Genomic DNA, 17,645 nt, shown 5'->3' on the forward strand with positions numbered 1-17,645 from the left:
TGGATTTGCCTTAACATTTCACATTCATTTGAATTAAACTCCATTTGCTAAGCATTGGCCCACTTACTAGGCTGATCAAGATCTTCCTTTAGTTTGTGATAACTTTCTTTCCACTACCATCAATTTTCATGGTTAAACTTAACTAACCATGCCTTGTACAGTCTATGCATTGCTGATACAGGTGACAAACAACAATGGGCCCCAGTAGCACCCCTGAGGTGTGAGAAACAACTTCAAACCATCACTCTGCATTCTGCCACCAAGTCAGTTTTATATCCAGTTCACTAGGTCTCCCTGGATTACACGTGATATAGCCTTCCACACCAACGTACCATGTTGACAAAGAGATGTGGAACATCTAGTCAAGAGGATCAAAGAGGTATGCTTAATGTTTAGAAAACAAGGATCAGACAGGGTTCTTGAGACTCAGAGGCCAGAAAGGAGCTTTAGAATGGATTTAGGAGAGCTAGAACAGACATGAGAAGGCTTGGTGAGCAGGATTAAGGAAAATTCCAAGGCATTCTACAAATACGTTAAGAACAGGAGGATGACTAGAGGGAATGTAGGACCAATCAGGGATAATAGAGGAAACATGCCTGGAGTCAGAGGAGATAGGGGAAGTTCTTATGAATTCTGGGCTTCAGTATTCACCAGTGAGAGAGACCTTGATGAATATGAGGTCAGCATAGAGGAGGCTGATATGCTGGCACACGTCGATGTCAAGAAAGTGGATGTGCTGGAACTTGATAGGATATACCTCCTTTGTTCTGAGTGAGGATAATCCTGGGAATAATAGAACAGGGAGTCTTATGTAACACTTACCCAAAAGGCTGGTATATGTCCAGGGGAAAAGGAGATCCAGCCACTCACCAACCCCGCCTCCCGTACACGCAGGTGCTGTGATAATCGCGTTTATGCCTCGCGCCCGCCAACTGTATCAAACCCACAACAAATACCGGTAGGAAATACACTTTAAAGAGTTTACTAAAATTAAAAGAGTATTAGGCAATACTATATAAGAAAAAAAAAGGCGCCAGCTTATCAAAGTTCAGTCAGTTTAGTGCACTCGTTGGAGCTCAACCAGCGAACCAGTCGACTCCTCGGCGCTTGCCCTCCCGACTTCCACGTCTCCCACCTCGGACTCCCCGGTGGTCTTCCAAGCGCACGTCCTCCTTCCTCGGTGTCTCCCTCCCAACTTCTTCACTCCCAAGCCCGCGCAGCCCCTCCCCCAAGTTCCCAGCCTCACAGAACACAATAACATTCCCCATTGATTAACAAATGAATACAATTACCATATCAGCCATTCTAAAGCGAAACAACGGCGAGAGAAACATTTAACAGACAAAGAAGCATTCCTACTCGTAACAAACCAAAGAAGCCCTTTTTAGTAACATACACAGGACATTGTACACTTAAATCAGTGGTGGGCAAAGCATTGGAGAGGATTCTTAGAGACAGGTTTTATAAGCATTTGAAGAAGCATAGTCTGATTAGGAAACACAAAGTACACTGCAGATGCTGTGGTCAAATCAATACGTACAAAAGCTGGATGAACAGCAGGTTGGGCAGCATCCGTTGAAATGAGCAGTCAATGTTTCAGGCCGAGACCCATCCAGCTTTTGGACATGTTGATAGTCTGATTAGGGATAGTTAACATGGCTTATGAGCCTGATTGAATTCTTTGAGGAAGTGACAAGACCTATTAAAGACGGAGCAGTGAATGTGTTGTATATGGATTTTAGTAAGGCTTTTGGCATGGTTTCTCACTGCAAGCTCATTCAGAAATTCGGGAGGCAAGGGATCTTGGGGAAACTTCGCTGTGTGGATTCAGAATTCGTTTGCGCACAGAAGACAGAGAGTCGGCATAGATGGAGCGTATTCTGCCTGGACATTGGTGTCCAGTGGTGTTCCACAGGGATTTGTTCTAGGACCTCTGCTGTGTGTGATTTTTATAAATGACTCGGATGAGGAAGTGGAAGAGTGTGTTAGTAAGTTTTTAAAGGACATGAAGGTTGGTGGTATTGTGGATAGTGTAGAAGGTTGCCATTGGTAACAAAAAGACATTTATAGAATATGGATTTGGGTTGCTTGAGTTTCAATCTGGAAAAGTGAAGTGATTCACTTTGGAGGTCAAACTAGAATACAGGAGTAATGGCAGGATTCGTAATAGTGTGGAGGAACAGTGAGATCTTGGGGTTCAAATCCATAGATCCCTCAAAGTTGCAGTGCAAGTTGATAGGGTGGTTAAGAAGGCATATGGTATGTTGGCCTTCATTTGTCAGGGGATCCAGTTCAAAAGCCGTGTGATAATGTAGCAGCTCTAAAACTCATAGTGAGACCACACTTGGAGTATTCTGAAGAGTTCTGTTCACCTCATTATAGGGAGGATGTAAAAGCTTTAGGAAGGTGCGAAGGAGATTTGCCAGGATGCTGCCTGGATTAGAGAGCATGTCTATGAGGAAAGATTGTGTGTGCTAGGGCTTTTCTGTTTGGAGAGAAAGAGGATGAGAGGTGACTTTGATAGAGGTGTACAAGATGATAATAGGCAAAGATGGAATGGATTGTCAGAGACCTTTTCCAGGGTGGAAACGGCTAATACAAGGGGGCAGAATTTTATTAGGGAAGAAAGTTTAGGGGATGTTTGAGGTAGTTTTTTTTTCACAGAATGGTAGTTGCATGGAACGTGCTGCCAGGATTGGTGGTAGAGACATATATTAGCACCATTTAGGAGGCTTTTGGATAGGAACATGGATGAAAGAAAAATGGAAGGCTACGTGAAAGGGATGGGTTAGATTGATCTTGGAGTAGGTTGAATGATTGGCATAACATGGGCCAAGGACCTTGCTGTTCTTCTGTATGTGGAACCTTATGAAAAGGTCTTATCAAATGACTTTAAAGAAATGCTATTGAACTTCCAGCTGTAGTATCTCTTAGTCCTCATCTGGGTTAGTTTCTTAACTGTTATTGTAAAAAGGAACAATGTTTTTTGATTGAGTTGCCTGTTTCTGTAATTTTCTTAACCACACAACTCTGTCAAATTTGCATTTCCTCAACTGCAGGCACTTGTACTTCCCGCACTTCCTTCACAATGTCCTTGATTCAGATGTTTTACCCTCAGAATTCTTCTGTTTCTCCTCTAACTCACACTTTTTTAAAATTTTGATTGAATTTGGCTCTTTGAAGTAATAGTAACCTTCTTGTCACTGTGCTGTAGTTCTTTGACTCTGTGACTCCTGGTACTTTAGTTTGTTGTCAAATTTTAACTAATTACTAACTTAAGACATGATGCTTAACATAATGTACAAGTGCTTGTTGTTTCATCTTAAGTTTTAACTCTTAACGTGCTGTAACTCTACAGATGTGGTCCAATGGTACTAGATGCTCTTATCAAGATCAAGAATGAGATGGACTCTACACTAACTTTCCGCAGGTCTTGCAGAGAGGGTAAGTATGTGGCGTGTGTCGGTGAGTGGGATCAGGAGAGGAAGTGAAATTAATGTGTGGCACTTCAGTATATTTCAGATTATTTTGTGTAGTGTATTAATGAATTATGAAAAGTACCAGAAATTTAGAGTGTGCATGTTCTGCAACATCGATGTAGAGTCCCATTTTTGAACACTCATTTTGGCCTAAACATACCTCCTTCAATGTTGTATAAACAATTTACTTTCCTCATAGAAAATAGGTCTTTGCTGCCAATGGCTTGGAAGCACAGACTCTAAACCTCTTCAAGACGTTATGTCCAATGGCTGTTGTTTTGTTTTTAAAAGAAAAAGGGATTAATCCCTAAATCCTTTGTTGTAATCTTTTTGTTATTGAAGTGAGACGTGGGCAGACCTGAAACAAAATGCTATGGAGAGAAATTTACTGCCCATTACCTCTGGTATGTAGGATAGCAATAAAGGTCCTCCATCTCTGGTGGTGTTCAGGGCTTCCTTCATTACGTCAGTAGCTTCCTCTCAATTTTCAGTATTGTCAGTCATGCAAATCCCGGGTGGAGACGCAGTAATACTATTTCACTCAGATGTAGAAGGATTCTTCAATGTGGTTTCCGTAACAATTCTGTAACAACCAGTCAGGGTTGTTGGCCTTGAGCTGAACCCCCAAATCTGGGTCTGGTGGTCCACTGAGTCTGGCCTCTACCCTTTGACCTGTTTGGCATGGGTGACCCTACCAAAAGCCAAGGCGTAAGGCCCTGACTCCAGCCAGCGGCCAGCATAGCTCTGCAGGTCATTGAGGCATGCAAGCTTCCAAGCCACAATAAGCTTGTGGTCCCTTTGGAGGTATGGCGAGAAAGGCAAAAGTGTGTGTGAGAGGCAGATTGCTGCAAGTTTGTACAGTTGTGGAGGTGCCACTGCCTTTTCAGCTGATAAGTGTTCCAAGCCCTGGGAAATCAGTGTTGAATTCAAAATAAATTGATATTAAATACACAGACCCTTGTTGAAAAGTTGTAATTACTAACCTGCCTCTCTGGAGAGAATAATCAGTTCAATCCCAAAGCTATCTTTGTTAATCCGAATGTATCTGTAATTTATGGTAAGCTGAAAGCTAGATTGCTTTTATTTTAGCAAATTCCAGTTTAAGATGGCATTGGTGAAGCGCAGTTATGACTTGCCGGTAACAAACAAGACTATAAATTACTGTATTAATCACACACTTTTTCTCAGATATGATCATTACAATCAATAGTCTGTAACTTCCCTTTTGGAGTTGAGCTTTTAAAACGCCTGTATGACCTGGCATTTTTTTGTGGAATGGACTGAAGTCTTGGCACAGGATGGGTGTGGTGTGTATGCGCCAGATTGAGGCAGCAGGGCCTGTGCTTGGGAGCGGAGAAGGAGCCAATGTTCGGCCATTGCTGAAACAGACTTGGAGGCGACTTGATGCCACAGAACAGAGGCGAGGTAGAATCTAGGTGTTTGGGTCTGGGCCTGAGAGCGTATTGAAGTGCAGTAGCATGGAGTCTGAGAGTGAGGAATGACCTGAGGTTCAGATGACTTAAGCACTGGGCCAGATTGAAAAGATCAGCGTGCTGGGGTTAGGGGCAAGGGACGGGCCAATTCTGCTCGCTGCTTGGTGATGTTCACATGTCGCATGCTAAACTAGGCCGTGGCTTGCAACTGATGGGCCCCTGAATCCGCTGCAGTGACTCCTGGCTTCGTGGCTGTGGACTCACTTCCATGAACTTCAGTTCTGAATGTTATTTGCTTACTTTTATTGTTTGCATGATTTTTTTTCCTGCACATTGAGTGTTTGAGGATCTTTTTTAATGGGTTCGATCGGGTTTCTTTGTTTTGTGGCTGCCTCTAAGGAGACAAATTTCAAGGTTGCGTATAGTATGGATACTTCAATAATAATTTCCTGGAGGAGAGCAACTAAAATTCCTTCTTGGGTGTTTGTGATGTAGAACTTGTTCAAATATTTCCTGTTTATAAGGCACACACATTATGCCGATGAAATATGATCTCTAATGGTTTCTGTTTGATCTTCATATTGTTAATTTAAGGGTGACTTTTGTTTTGTAGTTTTTATTTAAGCACTATTGTACAGTGCAGGTTTGAGCTCGTTCTTTGGCGCTTTAGTTTAATAGTTCAGCAAGTATGATCAGTTTAACAAAGGTTTCTCTTCTCAGGAATTTGTGGCTCCTGTGCTATGAATATCAATGGAGGGAACACTTTGGCATGCATCTGCAAAATTGACACCAACCTCGACAAAGTATCAAAGATCTACCCCCTACCTCATATGTATGTAGTAAAGGATCTTGTTCCGGTGAGTTTTTATTCTCTACCCTTTTGCTTGCTCATTGTCTTTACAATTTCTGCATTGATTAGAAGAATTCTTAATTCTTTTCTGTGCTGCTGTCCACTGGAAGTTGGTGATTTGACATGGATAGTCTCCAGCCAGTTTCAAGTAGTATGCTAGCAGTCAGTAGTACTATTTAATTATTTAATAGTACCATGAAACTAGAACAGGAATCCATTTTGTTGCTCTCCCTCAAAGTGATTATCCTAATCATTTTATTAAAGCTAAAATTACTTAATACTAAATTACTTGTTGCACATGACCGTTTTATTTCATGGCTTCCAATGTTTGTTTTTGGTTTTACTTTCTTTAAACACTTTCCAAAATGATCTGTTTTACTCTGAAATATAGTTATACAAGGGGTGATCTGATAAGTTCGTGGCCTAAGGTAGAAGGAGTCAATTTTAGAAAACCTAGCACATTTATCTTTCCTACAATTACACTCTTAGTCCAGCGGTCGTGGAACGTACCGATCATTTCTTTGTAGAAGTCGGCATCTTGGACCTCCAGAAGTGGTCCACAACAGGGGTGATTCATAAGTTCGTGGCCTAAGGTAGAAGGAGATGAGTTATTAACTTCAAACTTTCTGCATGATCACTCAGAGTTGAACTGCACGTGCATGTAACGAGAGCTGTATAACTCATCTCCTTCTACCCTAGGCCATGAACTTCTCAATCACCCCTGCTGTGGACCACTCCTGGAGGTCCAAGATGCCGACTTCTACAAAGAAGGATCCGTATGCTCCACGACCGCTAGACTAAGTGTGTAAATGTAGGAGGGGACTATGTTGAAAAATAAATGCGCTAGGTTTTCTAAAAGCGACTCCTCCTACCCTGGGCCACAAACTTATCAATCACCCCTCATATATTTTAAAGGTCATTTAGTTCTACTGCATCATCCAGCAACGTAGACTGGAATAATGGTCTTAAGTTTATGTACTATAATGATTTCCGCTTTGCTGTCAATATATTGTTTTGCCAATTATATTCAGATTGCCTTTGATGGTCTTCTCTTTTCCTCTAGGACCTCAGTAACTTCTACGCTCAGTACAAGTCAATAAAACCTTACCTGCAGAAGAAGGATGAATCTCAGGCAGGCAAGGACCAGTACCTGCAGTCAATTGAGGACAGACAAAAACTGGTAAGGCAGCAAAAGGGTGCATGCAAGAAGATTATATTTTCACTAGTCACAACCAGCAGATTTCTTTCTTTGCCCAGATTCAAGGTTTTGTTTTTGGTGAAAGTCAATATCCTCAATTCAATGCACTGTATTTATCTGAAATGTAAAAAATTAGATATTCTCACTCATCAAACAAACTGAATCAAATCTATGAAGATCACAACTTCATTCTAATCCAGAGTCCATCAGGAATCAGAATTGGGTTTAATATCACTGGCATGTGTTGTGAAATCTGGTTTGTATCAGCAGTGCATAATAATAAGAAACTAAATTATAATAAGAAATGTATTTTTAAAAAGTAAATTAGTAGTGCAAACAGGGCAAAAAAAAGTTGAGGTAGCGTACATGGGTTAATCTGATGGTGGAAAGGAAGAAGCTGTTCCTAAAGCATTGAATGTGTGTCCTCCTGTACCTTCTTGATGGTAGAAATGAGAAGAGGGCACATCCTGGGTGACGGGAGTCCTGAATGATGGGTGATAAATAGTCTTTCAGGAAAACTATTCATTTAGAAATTCACAGCCTTGCTTCACTGAGGTTATTTTTTTTGTACCAGTCTCTATCAGACCTGATTGAAACAGGCAAAAGTTGGGGATAGTTTGCAGGGCCAGCATTTATTACTTATCCCGGAATTAAACAATTTTCTTTATTTCACAGCTCTTACTGCAATGATTAATCTGAAAGAGCTGTTAGGTACTCGCTCATTTTGCTTCTCTAAGTAGAGGTGGATTTAGTAAGAGCCTTTGGAGACACTTAACAAATTGTTGCATTACATGGTATTATGGGGGTGATGCAGAAAGTGGAAGTTTGTTTTTTTGTTTAAGTGGTGTGGGCTTTTCATGCTGAGTGAGCCAACATGTATTTGCCCATCCCGAACTGCCCATTAGCAGCCTTCTTGAACTGCTGCTGTCCTTGAGTGTGGACTGTTGTTACCCACAATGTTGTTACAAAAGGAGTTATGGGATTTTGGCCTAGCAGTGATGAAGGAGCTTTGATATATTTTCAAGTTGGGGTGCTGTGTGGTTTGGAAGGCAGCTTAGTGCTGCCAGTTCTCACGTATTCCCACTTCCAAATTTGTGGTATTACTTATATCATTGATGATTTAGCTAAAGATTGTTTTAGCTAAGAAACTGTAAAAATCCCGTTTCCAGAACTGGGGTAGGTTTTAACAATCATAACTATTTCCTTTGTCAGCTATGACTTCAGCCAGCTGCAAGATTTGTCTCTTGAAACCCATTCATCTTAAATTTCTGTGATTTGATATTCCACTTGGTCAAATAATATCCAAAGTTATGGAACTTGTAATTTACTCTTGGAATTGTGATAAAGATTGATAACCAAAGTGAAACCCAAATTGAGAATCTGTGAGCAGATTAGTGAGAAAATATTTAATAGCATTGATAAAAAAAATCACTTCCGCTTTCCACTAAATAACTGATAGACAAGGGTAGTAACTGACCAGATTTTATGTATCCTGCCTTTTTTGAGCAGGAGGAACTGGGGCGTTTTTCACTTTATCAGGTAGATTTTTTTTTTGTCTTCAGCGTGCTTCAGTAGCTTTGGAGTTCTGTAGTGCCAGTTTTAAGCACTGTACCCAAGCTGTAATTAGGAATGCTTAGCTGTTCACATCACATGTCTGAAGATTAATATCACTGATAATAGGACATTGGAGGTCTGGATAAGCCATCCACTCAGAGCCTACTGGCCTTGCTTTGTGTGTTTGGCTGTTATGGTGGTAAATTTATAAAGCCTCCCACACTTGTCAGATTAACTTATTAACATTTTCGTTGTCCTGACTTGTAACTTTTCAGATTGAACCTAGGTTTTATGTACTTGCTGATGCTGGTTCTGACATGCACTTTAAATAGGGTTATTTACAGTGACGAATATCTCAGGCTTTCACCTTGCAGATGCTGGTGGAATATAATTCTCATCCAGAAGATCCAAAGCACCCTGGTAGACCAGCTTTGAATTCCAAGATCCGCCCACAATCTCAACCATTTTGATAACCATCATAACATTTATATAATGAAGATTGGCCGTGGAGTTAACATGAGACTTGTTTGCACAAGAATTGTGGAGATCATTCCAACTAGTAACGATTTAGCTGCTGAGAATATGGTAACCATGAGATCTTGGGTCTTCCATCCCTCCTGCCATAGGCTCCATCTATCATATCATGCATGACATTTTACTAGTCTATCATCTTGTCACTGGCAGAGTAGCAGAACCACTAATGGTTGATAATATTTACGCAGGATATAATCTGTGCCCCTGTCTCCCTTAGTACTATTAAACAGTGTTTGACACGGACGAGTACAGGTTCCTCAGCTGAGGGCACATATAGGTTGAGCACCCCTTATCCAAAAGTTTCCAAAATTTGAATTTTTTTTTAGCACTGACATGATCTCACAAATGGAAAATGCTGATCACAAAGAAGCAGAGAAATGCATTGAGTTTGCTAAGATTGTCGCTGATGAAAATCTTAACACCAAAACAAGTCTATAAAGATGATTGGTTTTTATACCTTACATAAAACCTCTTTTTTTTAAAAATAGTAAAATACCAAAAGTGTACTGTAACCCTTTCATCAAAACATGACATTGTAGATGGAGACTGAAAAGCTACCTTTGTTGTTTTACAGCTGATTCAGGTATTCTGATGCTGTTTTTGTTACCCTGCACACCTTGTATTTTCATTAATGTACATAACTATAAAAAACTATTACTATTAATGTGTGATGAACAAGTGTAAGACACTGCTTACTTGTAGCACATAAATTGAGTTGGAAATGATGGTAATCCCAAGCTATCTCATTATATATTCAGAAATCTGAAACACTTCTGCACCAAGCACTTCGGTAAGGAGTACTTGACCCGTAGATACTAGGAAGTCAACAGGGAATAACTTGATGTGGTAAGGTTAGTGTACACCAGCAGTACCCTCAGTGGACACTTTGAGATACAGGAGTGGAAACCAGTGTGGTCTTTTACTGCTGTAGCCCATCCACTTCAAGATTCAATGTGTTGTGTGTTCAGAGATGCTCTTCTGTACACCACTGTTGTAACACGTGGTTATTTGAGTTACTGTCGCCTTCCTGTCAGCTTGAACCAGTCTGGCCATTCTCCTCTGACCTCACTCATTAACAAGGTGATTTTGCCCACAAAACTGCTGCTCACTGGATGTTTTATTGTGTTTTCCACACCATTCTTTGTAAACGCTAGAATCTATTATGCATGAAAACCCCGGGAAATCAGCAATTTCAGAGATACTCAATGCCCCCCCCACCCCACTTCTGACAACAATAATCATTACATGGTCTTAGTTAGATCACATTTCTTCCCCATTCTGCCGTTTGTTCTGAATCTTGACCATATCTGTGTGCTTTTATACATTGAGTTGCTGCCACGATTGGCTGATAAGATATTTGCATTAATGAGGTCTACCTAATAAAGTGGCCACTGAGTGTATTTTGCTCCTTGTCGAACAATGGTGCTGAAGGGATCCAGGTTCTTTGAACATACCCGTGTCAGACTATTGTGCAGCTTCAGTGGTTTGAAGGGTATTGACTAGGTGTGTCATTCATTTTCAGTGAGAACAGTGATTCGGTCAATGTTGGTTGGTCAATATGGTTTTTATTGCTTTTATTGTGATACTGATACAACTAAATGTCTTGCAGGTTCATTTCAGAGACAATTCAGAGTGAACCCAATTGAAAACTTCAGTATGTAAACGGAGTTGAAAGCAGGATAAAATTACCAAATAGTGAATTCTGAAACTTGCCAGTTACAAGCTTTGATAATATTCTTCATGATACAATATTCTGAAACTTTGCCATTAAAAACTAGAAAATACTTTACTTTGCTATTTGATTATATATTATTATTTACTGTTTGATTAGTTACCCGGTTACTCCATCTTTGACTGAAATCCTTGTGTTGCACTAGCTGATCTCACTGATTTAACAGGACAGTTTATAAACTAGTTGCTGCTGCACTGCTGAAGAGTTGTTTCCAAGACTTGGTTCTCTCATTGCAGCCACAATCCTATACTTAGAAGATGTGTGATAAATTGCCTTAGCGTTCAGAATGTTGCTATTTGCATTACTTTGAGCTGTATAAAAAAAAAATTAGCTTTTTTCTTTAACCTGCGTGTGGTGCATCTTCAATATTCTGTATTTTGCACTATATTTTTATTGTGAAGTAAAATTGGCTTGTTCTCTCTGCCAGGATGGTCTATATGAGTGTATCCTTTGTGCCTGTTGCAGTACCAGCTGCCCTAGTTATTGGTGGAATGGAGATAAGTACTTGGGTCCTGCAGTACTTATGCAGGTAAATCTATATTTACTGCTTAATGGAAACAAACATACACTTTGAATGTTCTTTAGTGAATATTGAGGTCTGATATTCCTAGTTTGTCTGTCTTTAAAATTTTGGATTTTAAATCAAATTAAGATATAAGAAATAGGAGTATGACGTATCTAGGTAAGCCTCTGCCATCTCAATATCACAACTGACTTTGTGCCTTTCTCCAATCGTCATAAATATTGCTCCCTTTCTGAGCCTTAAAGTTGATCACAAAATTATCTCTACATCAAGACTGTGAATGAGGAAAGATTGATAACCTTAAGTAAATATTTTTCTGCGTATTTGAAAGGCTGACTCTTTGGGCTAATACAGTGCCCCTTAGCTCTAGGCTTCCCAGCTACATGGAACAATCTCTTGCTGTTTGTGCATTCTCACGAGATAACCTCGCACACTTTTCAATGCCTGTGAGCATAGCACAACCCTTATTTCTGTAATCAATCAAGTGAAATTATACTGCTGTAACTCCCAGATATTTCTCTTGCTGTAGAGATCAAACCCCTCACACCTTGTTGTTACTGTAGTCACTTGATTTTAGGGCATTTGACAATATTCTGCACCATCATTGAGCCTTTTGTTTGTGTTTCTGTTTCAGGCATATCGATGGATGATTGACTCCAGGGATGATTTCACAGAGGAGCGCCTAGCTCAGCTACAAGATCCTTTCTCCCTCTATCGTTGCCACACTATAATGAATTGCACAAGGACCTGTCCAAAGGTATATAATTATGCAACCACAAGCTAGGTAGTTTGGATGACTAGACATCACTGCAGATGTTTGGAATATAATAAAGAATTTCTTAATTTGATTTAAATTTGGAGATCGAGCATCGTAACAGGTCCTTCCAGTGCAATGAACCCCAGTTTCACCCATGTGACAAATTAACCTACCAACCTGTACATTTTTTGGAATGAAGAGGAAGCCCACGCAGTCATGGGGAGAACGTACAAACTCCTTACACACAGTGGTGGGAATTGAACCGGGCTTGCAGATGCTGTAAAGCATTTTGCTAGCTCCTATGCTGTCCATTATTTCTTCAGAAACAATTTGGTATCTAAAGTTAAATTTTAATTCTATGCTCTAACACATTTTTGAGGGTTTTTTTGGAAGAAAGGCACAGTCTGAGATCTAGATGACTGGCAGAGTAAAGAATGTGGGTATGAAGTGCCAAATTCTCTAACATTTGAAAGTGTTGGGGTTGGATGTAATGAGAATGTTAATCAAATTGATATCAGGACTGGAATCCAGCTGAGGTCTACAAGCACTTGACTGTTACATTTCAGTATAAATAACACAAGTTTGAAGGTACTTAAGAAGTTCATGGAATCAGCCAGAGTTGATTTTAAATTAAATTAACAGCATAGATGAGAGTTCAAGCAACTTTGGAAGATGAGTTGAATGATTAAGATGCAATAAGTTGCTAAGAAGGAACACAGTTCACACGAAGATGTACATATTATTCCAAAATTATGAGCAAACCTTAATACTGAATTATCAGAATTTAGAAAGCAAAAAAAAAGCTACTGATTTGAAATGGAAAATGTTTGAAATACTCAAGTTTGGCAGCTTCTAATAGAGAAAATTAATTGATATTTCAGCTAGACAATATTTCATCAGAACTATACATGGTTAGAAACCAAGCCTATTTTAACTTGTAGAAAAAAAACACAAAAGAAATGTCAGTTATCAGAGGGAGACTGAGAATAATTGAATGATGGATAAAGGATTGTTAGTTACATCTGATCTGATGGAGATAATAAAAGGGACATTTTCAGTTTTTAACAGGAAGGTAGGTTTGTCTTTACCACCTTTTGTACACATTGATTCCCTTATAACTTCATCATTATGAAACATGAACTTCCTTTTTATTTGAGTTGAATAAATACTTCTTTCCTTTCATTCAGGGTCTGAATCCTGGCCTAGCAATTGCTGAGATAAAGAAGATGATGGCATCATATAAAGCAAAAGCTTCAGCAGCATAGGAAAGTGTATGTGAAGTTGTCTATATGCTGTAATTATTTGTAAATCTGAAGTGTCAAATAAATCAATAGTGATTTTAACAGTAGGTGATAATTGCTTATCTATAAACTCTCTATTAGACTTAGACAAACTTCCACCTTTCCTAGTTTTCGTTGTGTTAAACCATTGCTAGTGAAATTACATGATCTCAATCTTAGTATGGTTAGAGATTTGCACAAGTGTAGGTTGTTCAGTATACTGTACACAGCAGTGAAAGTGGGCAATGGCTATTTTAGGAATTTGCAGTGATGGGATGAAAAGCATGGAAGAGTGCAGTTGTGATTTTCAATGACATAGCTGAAGCACAGAAATAAAATCTTTATATGCTCTACAGTCAAACATTTCCATGACATTTTGTAAAAGTGGCACAGTAAAATGTAACAGCACTTGTTCTGTAAACTGTACATAATGTCCATGTTATAAAAATCAATACAAAATTAGATTTACAATTTAAAAATATTCTACACAAATTAGCCTAGATAAAATATGAAGTAGATAAAAACTGTTCTCAAAAAAAGTACGTTTTAAAATCAGACACTTACGCACACCATCCGGTCCTAACTGGGCTGCATTAAAAAGGACAAATTAACACATATACCAGATTTGAAAGAACACAAGGTGCTGAAGGAACTTTGCAAGTCAGGTAGCAGCTATGGAGGGAGATAAATAGTTGTCATTTTGGGCTGTGACCCTTTATCAAGACTGAAATGTTGACTGTTTATTGCCCACCACTGAAACTGCTGACTTACTGAATTTCTCCAGCATTGTATATTTCTCAAGCTTTCCCCAGTATATGAAGAATCTCGTGTTCAGATTTGGAATTAACTGATCCAATTTTTTCAGTTGAATAGTCAATTCTCTTATGAATACAGTGGCGAGGAAAGGAAGATACCAAACTGCTCTTCTGCTTCATAAAGAATTGCAACTTCCAGCAATCATGATCAATTTCATGGAAAGGGAATTTTTAAATTCATGGATAATGATTGAAAAATGAATTATGGCAATCGCTCATATCTTGGCAAATTGAAACATAAGATATAAATTTCAGCTTTATTTGGACCAATTTGCAGCAATCATAAGCACAGCTTAAGGCTGTTTTCAGCACTATACACTTTCTCTAAGCAAAAAGCACATTGCCTTTTGCAGAAGGCATCATTCATCCTCAGAGATCAGGAACCAAATATTAGCCAGACCAAGGTTCAATCTCTGGCAATGGTGGTAAACCTAATTGGCCTTAGTAAACTGGGCTATAAGAGGAAAAATATTACACATTGTTCCAATTCATTTAAAAGTGCACAATGGATTAAGTAGACAAAAGCCAGGTTAAAATGCGATCCAGCCTGCTTTCTTCTGTGGATCCATAAACATAGCCTCATTTAACTGTTCAGCACAAGGGCTACCAGCACCCATGGAAATAAAGTTATAGGTAAAAGGAATTATCTTCCTAAACCTTTTAAAACATGCAAAGACAAATTGATGAAATCCCAGATTGACCTAGACTTAGATTCATCAATGTAACTTTGCAGATTTTCAAAGGACAATAAAAGTGTTCACTGCTTCTCCTCTCTCTCTCTCTCTCTCTACATATACGCACATACATTGATCCCAAGTTAAAGTTCTCTACCGGGCTTCAATTAAAAAATCTTTGGAAAATGTAGTGTTCAATAAATAATAACATGTTACTAGAAAAAAAGTTAAGAATTTCCTCCAACCAGGAAACCAAGAATGATTTTCTTCAGTAACAGAACATTTGATTTCATTGACAACAAACTCATGTATGAGTTGGCAGAGTATACCTTAATCTTATGCAAAAGGAGACACGGTAATGGTCAAAGGGCAAATTCTAATCTGCTTATAACTTTACAAATATTGTCCCCAAGTTTTTTTTGGGGGGGGATGGAGAGTTTGTGGTGAAGATTTATATCCAGCTGCATATTCTTGCATCATCGGATGCACATGCAAAGTTCTTAGCATCCCTGGTGGATTTCAGGTAGTATATTTTTGGTTTTAAAACTGGCCTTTATCCCGTTGCCCATTTCCATGCAGGTGTCATTCAAGATCAATGATATTCCTTGATTCAGCATATATAAATTCATTAAGAGGAGGCCATGCTAAATTGTAGCAAAGTTCTTTCTCAAGCTTTTTATACAACTTTTTGGATGATTTCTTCTTGCACAATGGCCTTTTGCACATGTTAAGAAATCCATTATCTATAGCCATCTGAAAAAGTAGAAAAAGGATACAGATAAATGATAGAATCTGTAGTTGGGATTTGTACTCATCTTCAATCGATCATTAAAAAAGCTCAAAAAAGATAGCTATAGAGTGTACCAACAATATTACAATATGCAACTATTAGTAATGATCTACCCTCAGTTACTATCTGCAGAAAAAGTATGCACATAAAAAGACTAGCTATATCCCCAAGAAGAGTGGAGTGGGCTCGAGTTGTCTTGGTCAGATGAAAAATATGACGACTTATTAGACACCTAGAAGTGTGTAGTTTACTGAAAGCAGCATCACAGGGAGATAGGGTGGTGAAGGTGTTTGGCATGCTGGCCTTCATTAGTAAGGGCAATGAGTATAGTTAAGTTGCAGTTACATAAGATATTGGTGAGGCCACACTTGGGAATATTGTGTACAGTTTGGTCACTTATTTAGAAAGAGTGCAAAAAAGATTTACTAGTACTTGGGGGCCTAAGTTAAAAGCAGAGGTTACATAGACTAGGACTTTATTCCCTGGAGTGCAAGAGATTGGTGACCGGATAGAGGTATGCAAAAGCTTGAGGGGCACAGACAGGGTGAAAGCACAGTCTTTTTCCAGTGAGGAGATGCTATAAATAAGAGGGCATATGCTGAAGATAAAGGAGTGCGATATTTACAAGTGACACCAGGGCAGCTTCTTGACACAAAGGGTGGTGTGTACTTGGAACAAGCTTCCAGAAATGGTGGTGTATGTTGCTAAAGCAGAAGAATAAGAGGTTGTATCTTCTGCAGGTTATATTCAGCTAAGATTTCTCAACTTCTATCTAGACTAGTGAATTCAACATAAACAGTTACAATGTGAAGCATTTTGAGTTATTTCTTACCTCAAATAGAAAGGAGAGGAAGAATTGCAATGCCACCAACCCCAGCAACAGCAATTTAAATTTTATATCACTGATGAACATCAGTTGCAGAATTTTTCGGATGAACTGAAGTGGGTAAACTGTCAAAAATATCATTATTGTGTAGAGCACAACCAATGCAATCAGGAACAGTACTGAAAAAGAAACAGAATCCAGTCAAACATCCTTTGAAAACAGCACTCTGTACTTCCAAGGACTACAGCAATTGAAATACAATCATTTTAGCTGGTGTGAATGTGAGGGTCTGAGTAGTAAAATTCTTAAACCAAGCATTGCAACTCAAACTCCACATGGGGAGAAAAATTCATGAGGAGACTCAACTAAAATTGAGTTAGTTTTATGTTAACATTAAGTGTATCACAGCTCAATTTAAATCCTGCCCCTTGTGCTAAATATTTGCCACAGAATCAACAATCCTAATCATGTCATGTAGTATTAATTCCTTTGGGGGGAGGGGGGGGGAGGCTACAAACTGCTTTGTGCAACAAAATTGAACCTTACAGATCCATTGGAAATGACATAGACTTTTCAGTCAGATGCCACGTACCATTTGTACCACAATCAAAGGAAAAACTTAACTATAATTCAGCATTTTTAAACATGAAGATCATAAACTGCGAACATTATAAGGCTAACATTGCAGATATAGGGCAAAGGGAAGGAAGCATTTGTGATAAATAATAGTGTGTACCAACCATAAAATTTCTAGCAATTGGATAAAATCTGTTCTTCTTGTAAAGTCCAACTCATTTGGAAATTCTACTCTCCATATAAACCATTTAAATCCCTCAAGTCCAGAAAGAATGAGAATCACCTCAGTTTGAATTTTGAAGTAGCAAGTGAGAGAGCGACTTCTTGCAGGGCAGGAGCCATTTGACAACTGCAAGTCTTGTTGGAAGACTCATTGTTTGAAGTAGCAAGTGAGAGAGCGACTTCTTGTAGAGCCATTGCGAATGAGTCTTATATGAGCCAATTAAAAAGAAGAGGTGCAAGCGGTATGGTACTGTTGGGAGTGGGCCAGTGTTATGGTATTCTGGCTTTGGCTTAACAGTTACAGGTAAGCACAGACACTGGCTCTAAGTTTTTTTTTCTTTGTTAGTACATAGCTGGGGTGTATGGGGTGTCTAGGGAGGGGTAGCACCTCTGATGGGGGCA

At 39.0% G+C, this 17,645-nt stretch overlaps 2 protein-coding genes across 3 annotated transcripts in view; one reads left to right on the plus strand and one right to left on the minus strand.

The window, feature by feature from the left end:
- Positions 1 to 13,403, plus strand: part of sdhb (succinate dehydrogenase complex, subunit B, iron sulfur (Ip)) — a 31,459-nt gene extending 18,056 nt beyond the window's left edge. Inside the window, exons 3-8 of the mRNA XM_073031818.1 lie at positions 3,359 to 3,444; positions 5,633 to 5,769; positions 6,826 to 6,942; positions 11,208 to 11,309; positions 11,938 to 12,060; positions 13,248 to 13,403. Coding sequence (XP_072887919.1) covers positions 3,359 to 3,444; positions 5,633 to 5,769; positions 6,826 to 6,942; positions 11,208 to 11,309; positions 11,938 to 12,060; positions 13,248 to 13,325 — 643 coding nt within the window. The 3' untranslated portion in view covers positions 13,326 to 13,403. The remainder of the gene's footprint in view (positions 1 to 3,358; positions 3,445 to 5,632; positions 5,770 to 6,825; positions 6,943 to 11,207; positions 11,310 to 11,937; positions 12,061 to 13,247) is intronic.
- Positions 13,404 to 13,665: 262 nt separating this feature from the next.
- The window catches only part of atp13a2 (ATPase cation transporting 13A2), a 119,524-nt gene continuing 115,544 nt past the window's right edge, over positions 13,666 to 17,645 (minus strand). For both annotated transcript variants that reach the window (XM_073031816.1, XM_073031817.1), the window contains exons 28-29: positions 16,452 to 16,624; positions 13,666 to 15,582 (exon numbers count right to left, since the gene is read on the minus strand). In XM_073031816.1, coding sequence (XP_072887917.1) covers positions 15,412 to 15,582; positions 16,452 to 16,624 — 344 coding nt within the window. In that variant the 3' untranslated portion in view covers positions 13,666 to 15,411. The remainder of the gene's footprint in view (positions 15,583 to 16,451; positions 16,625 to 17,645) is intronic.

The sequence above is a fragment of the Hemitrygon akajei genome, chromosome 29 (assembly GCF_048418815.1).
Source record: "Hemitrygon akajei chromosome 29, sHemAka1.3, whole genome shotgun sequence".
In the NCBI taxonomy this organism is placed as follows: Eukaryota; Metazoa; Chordata; class Chondrichthyes; order Myliobatiformes; family Dasyatidae; genus Hemitrygon; species Hemitrygon akajei.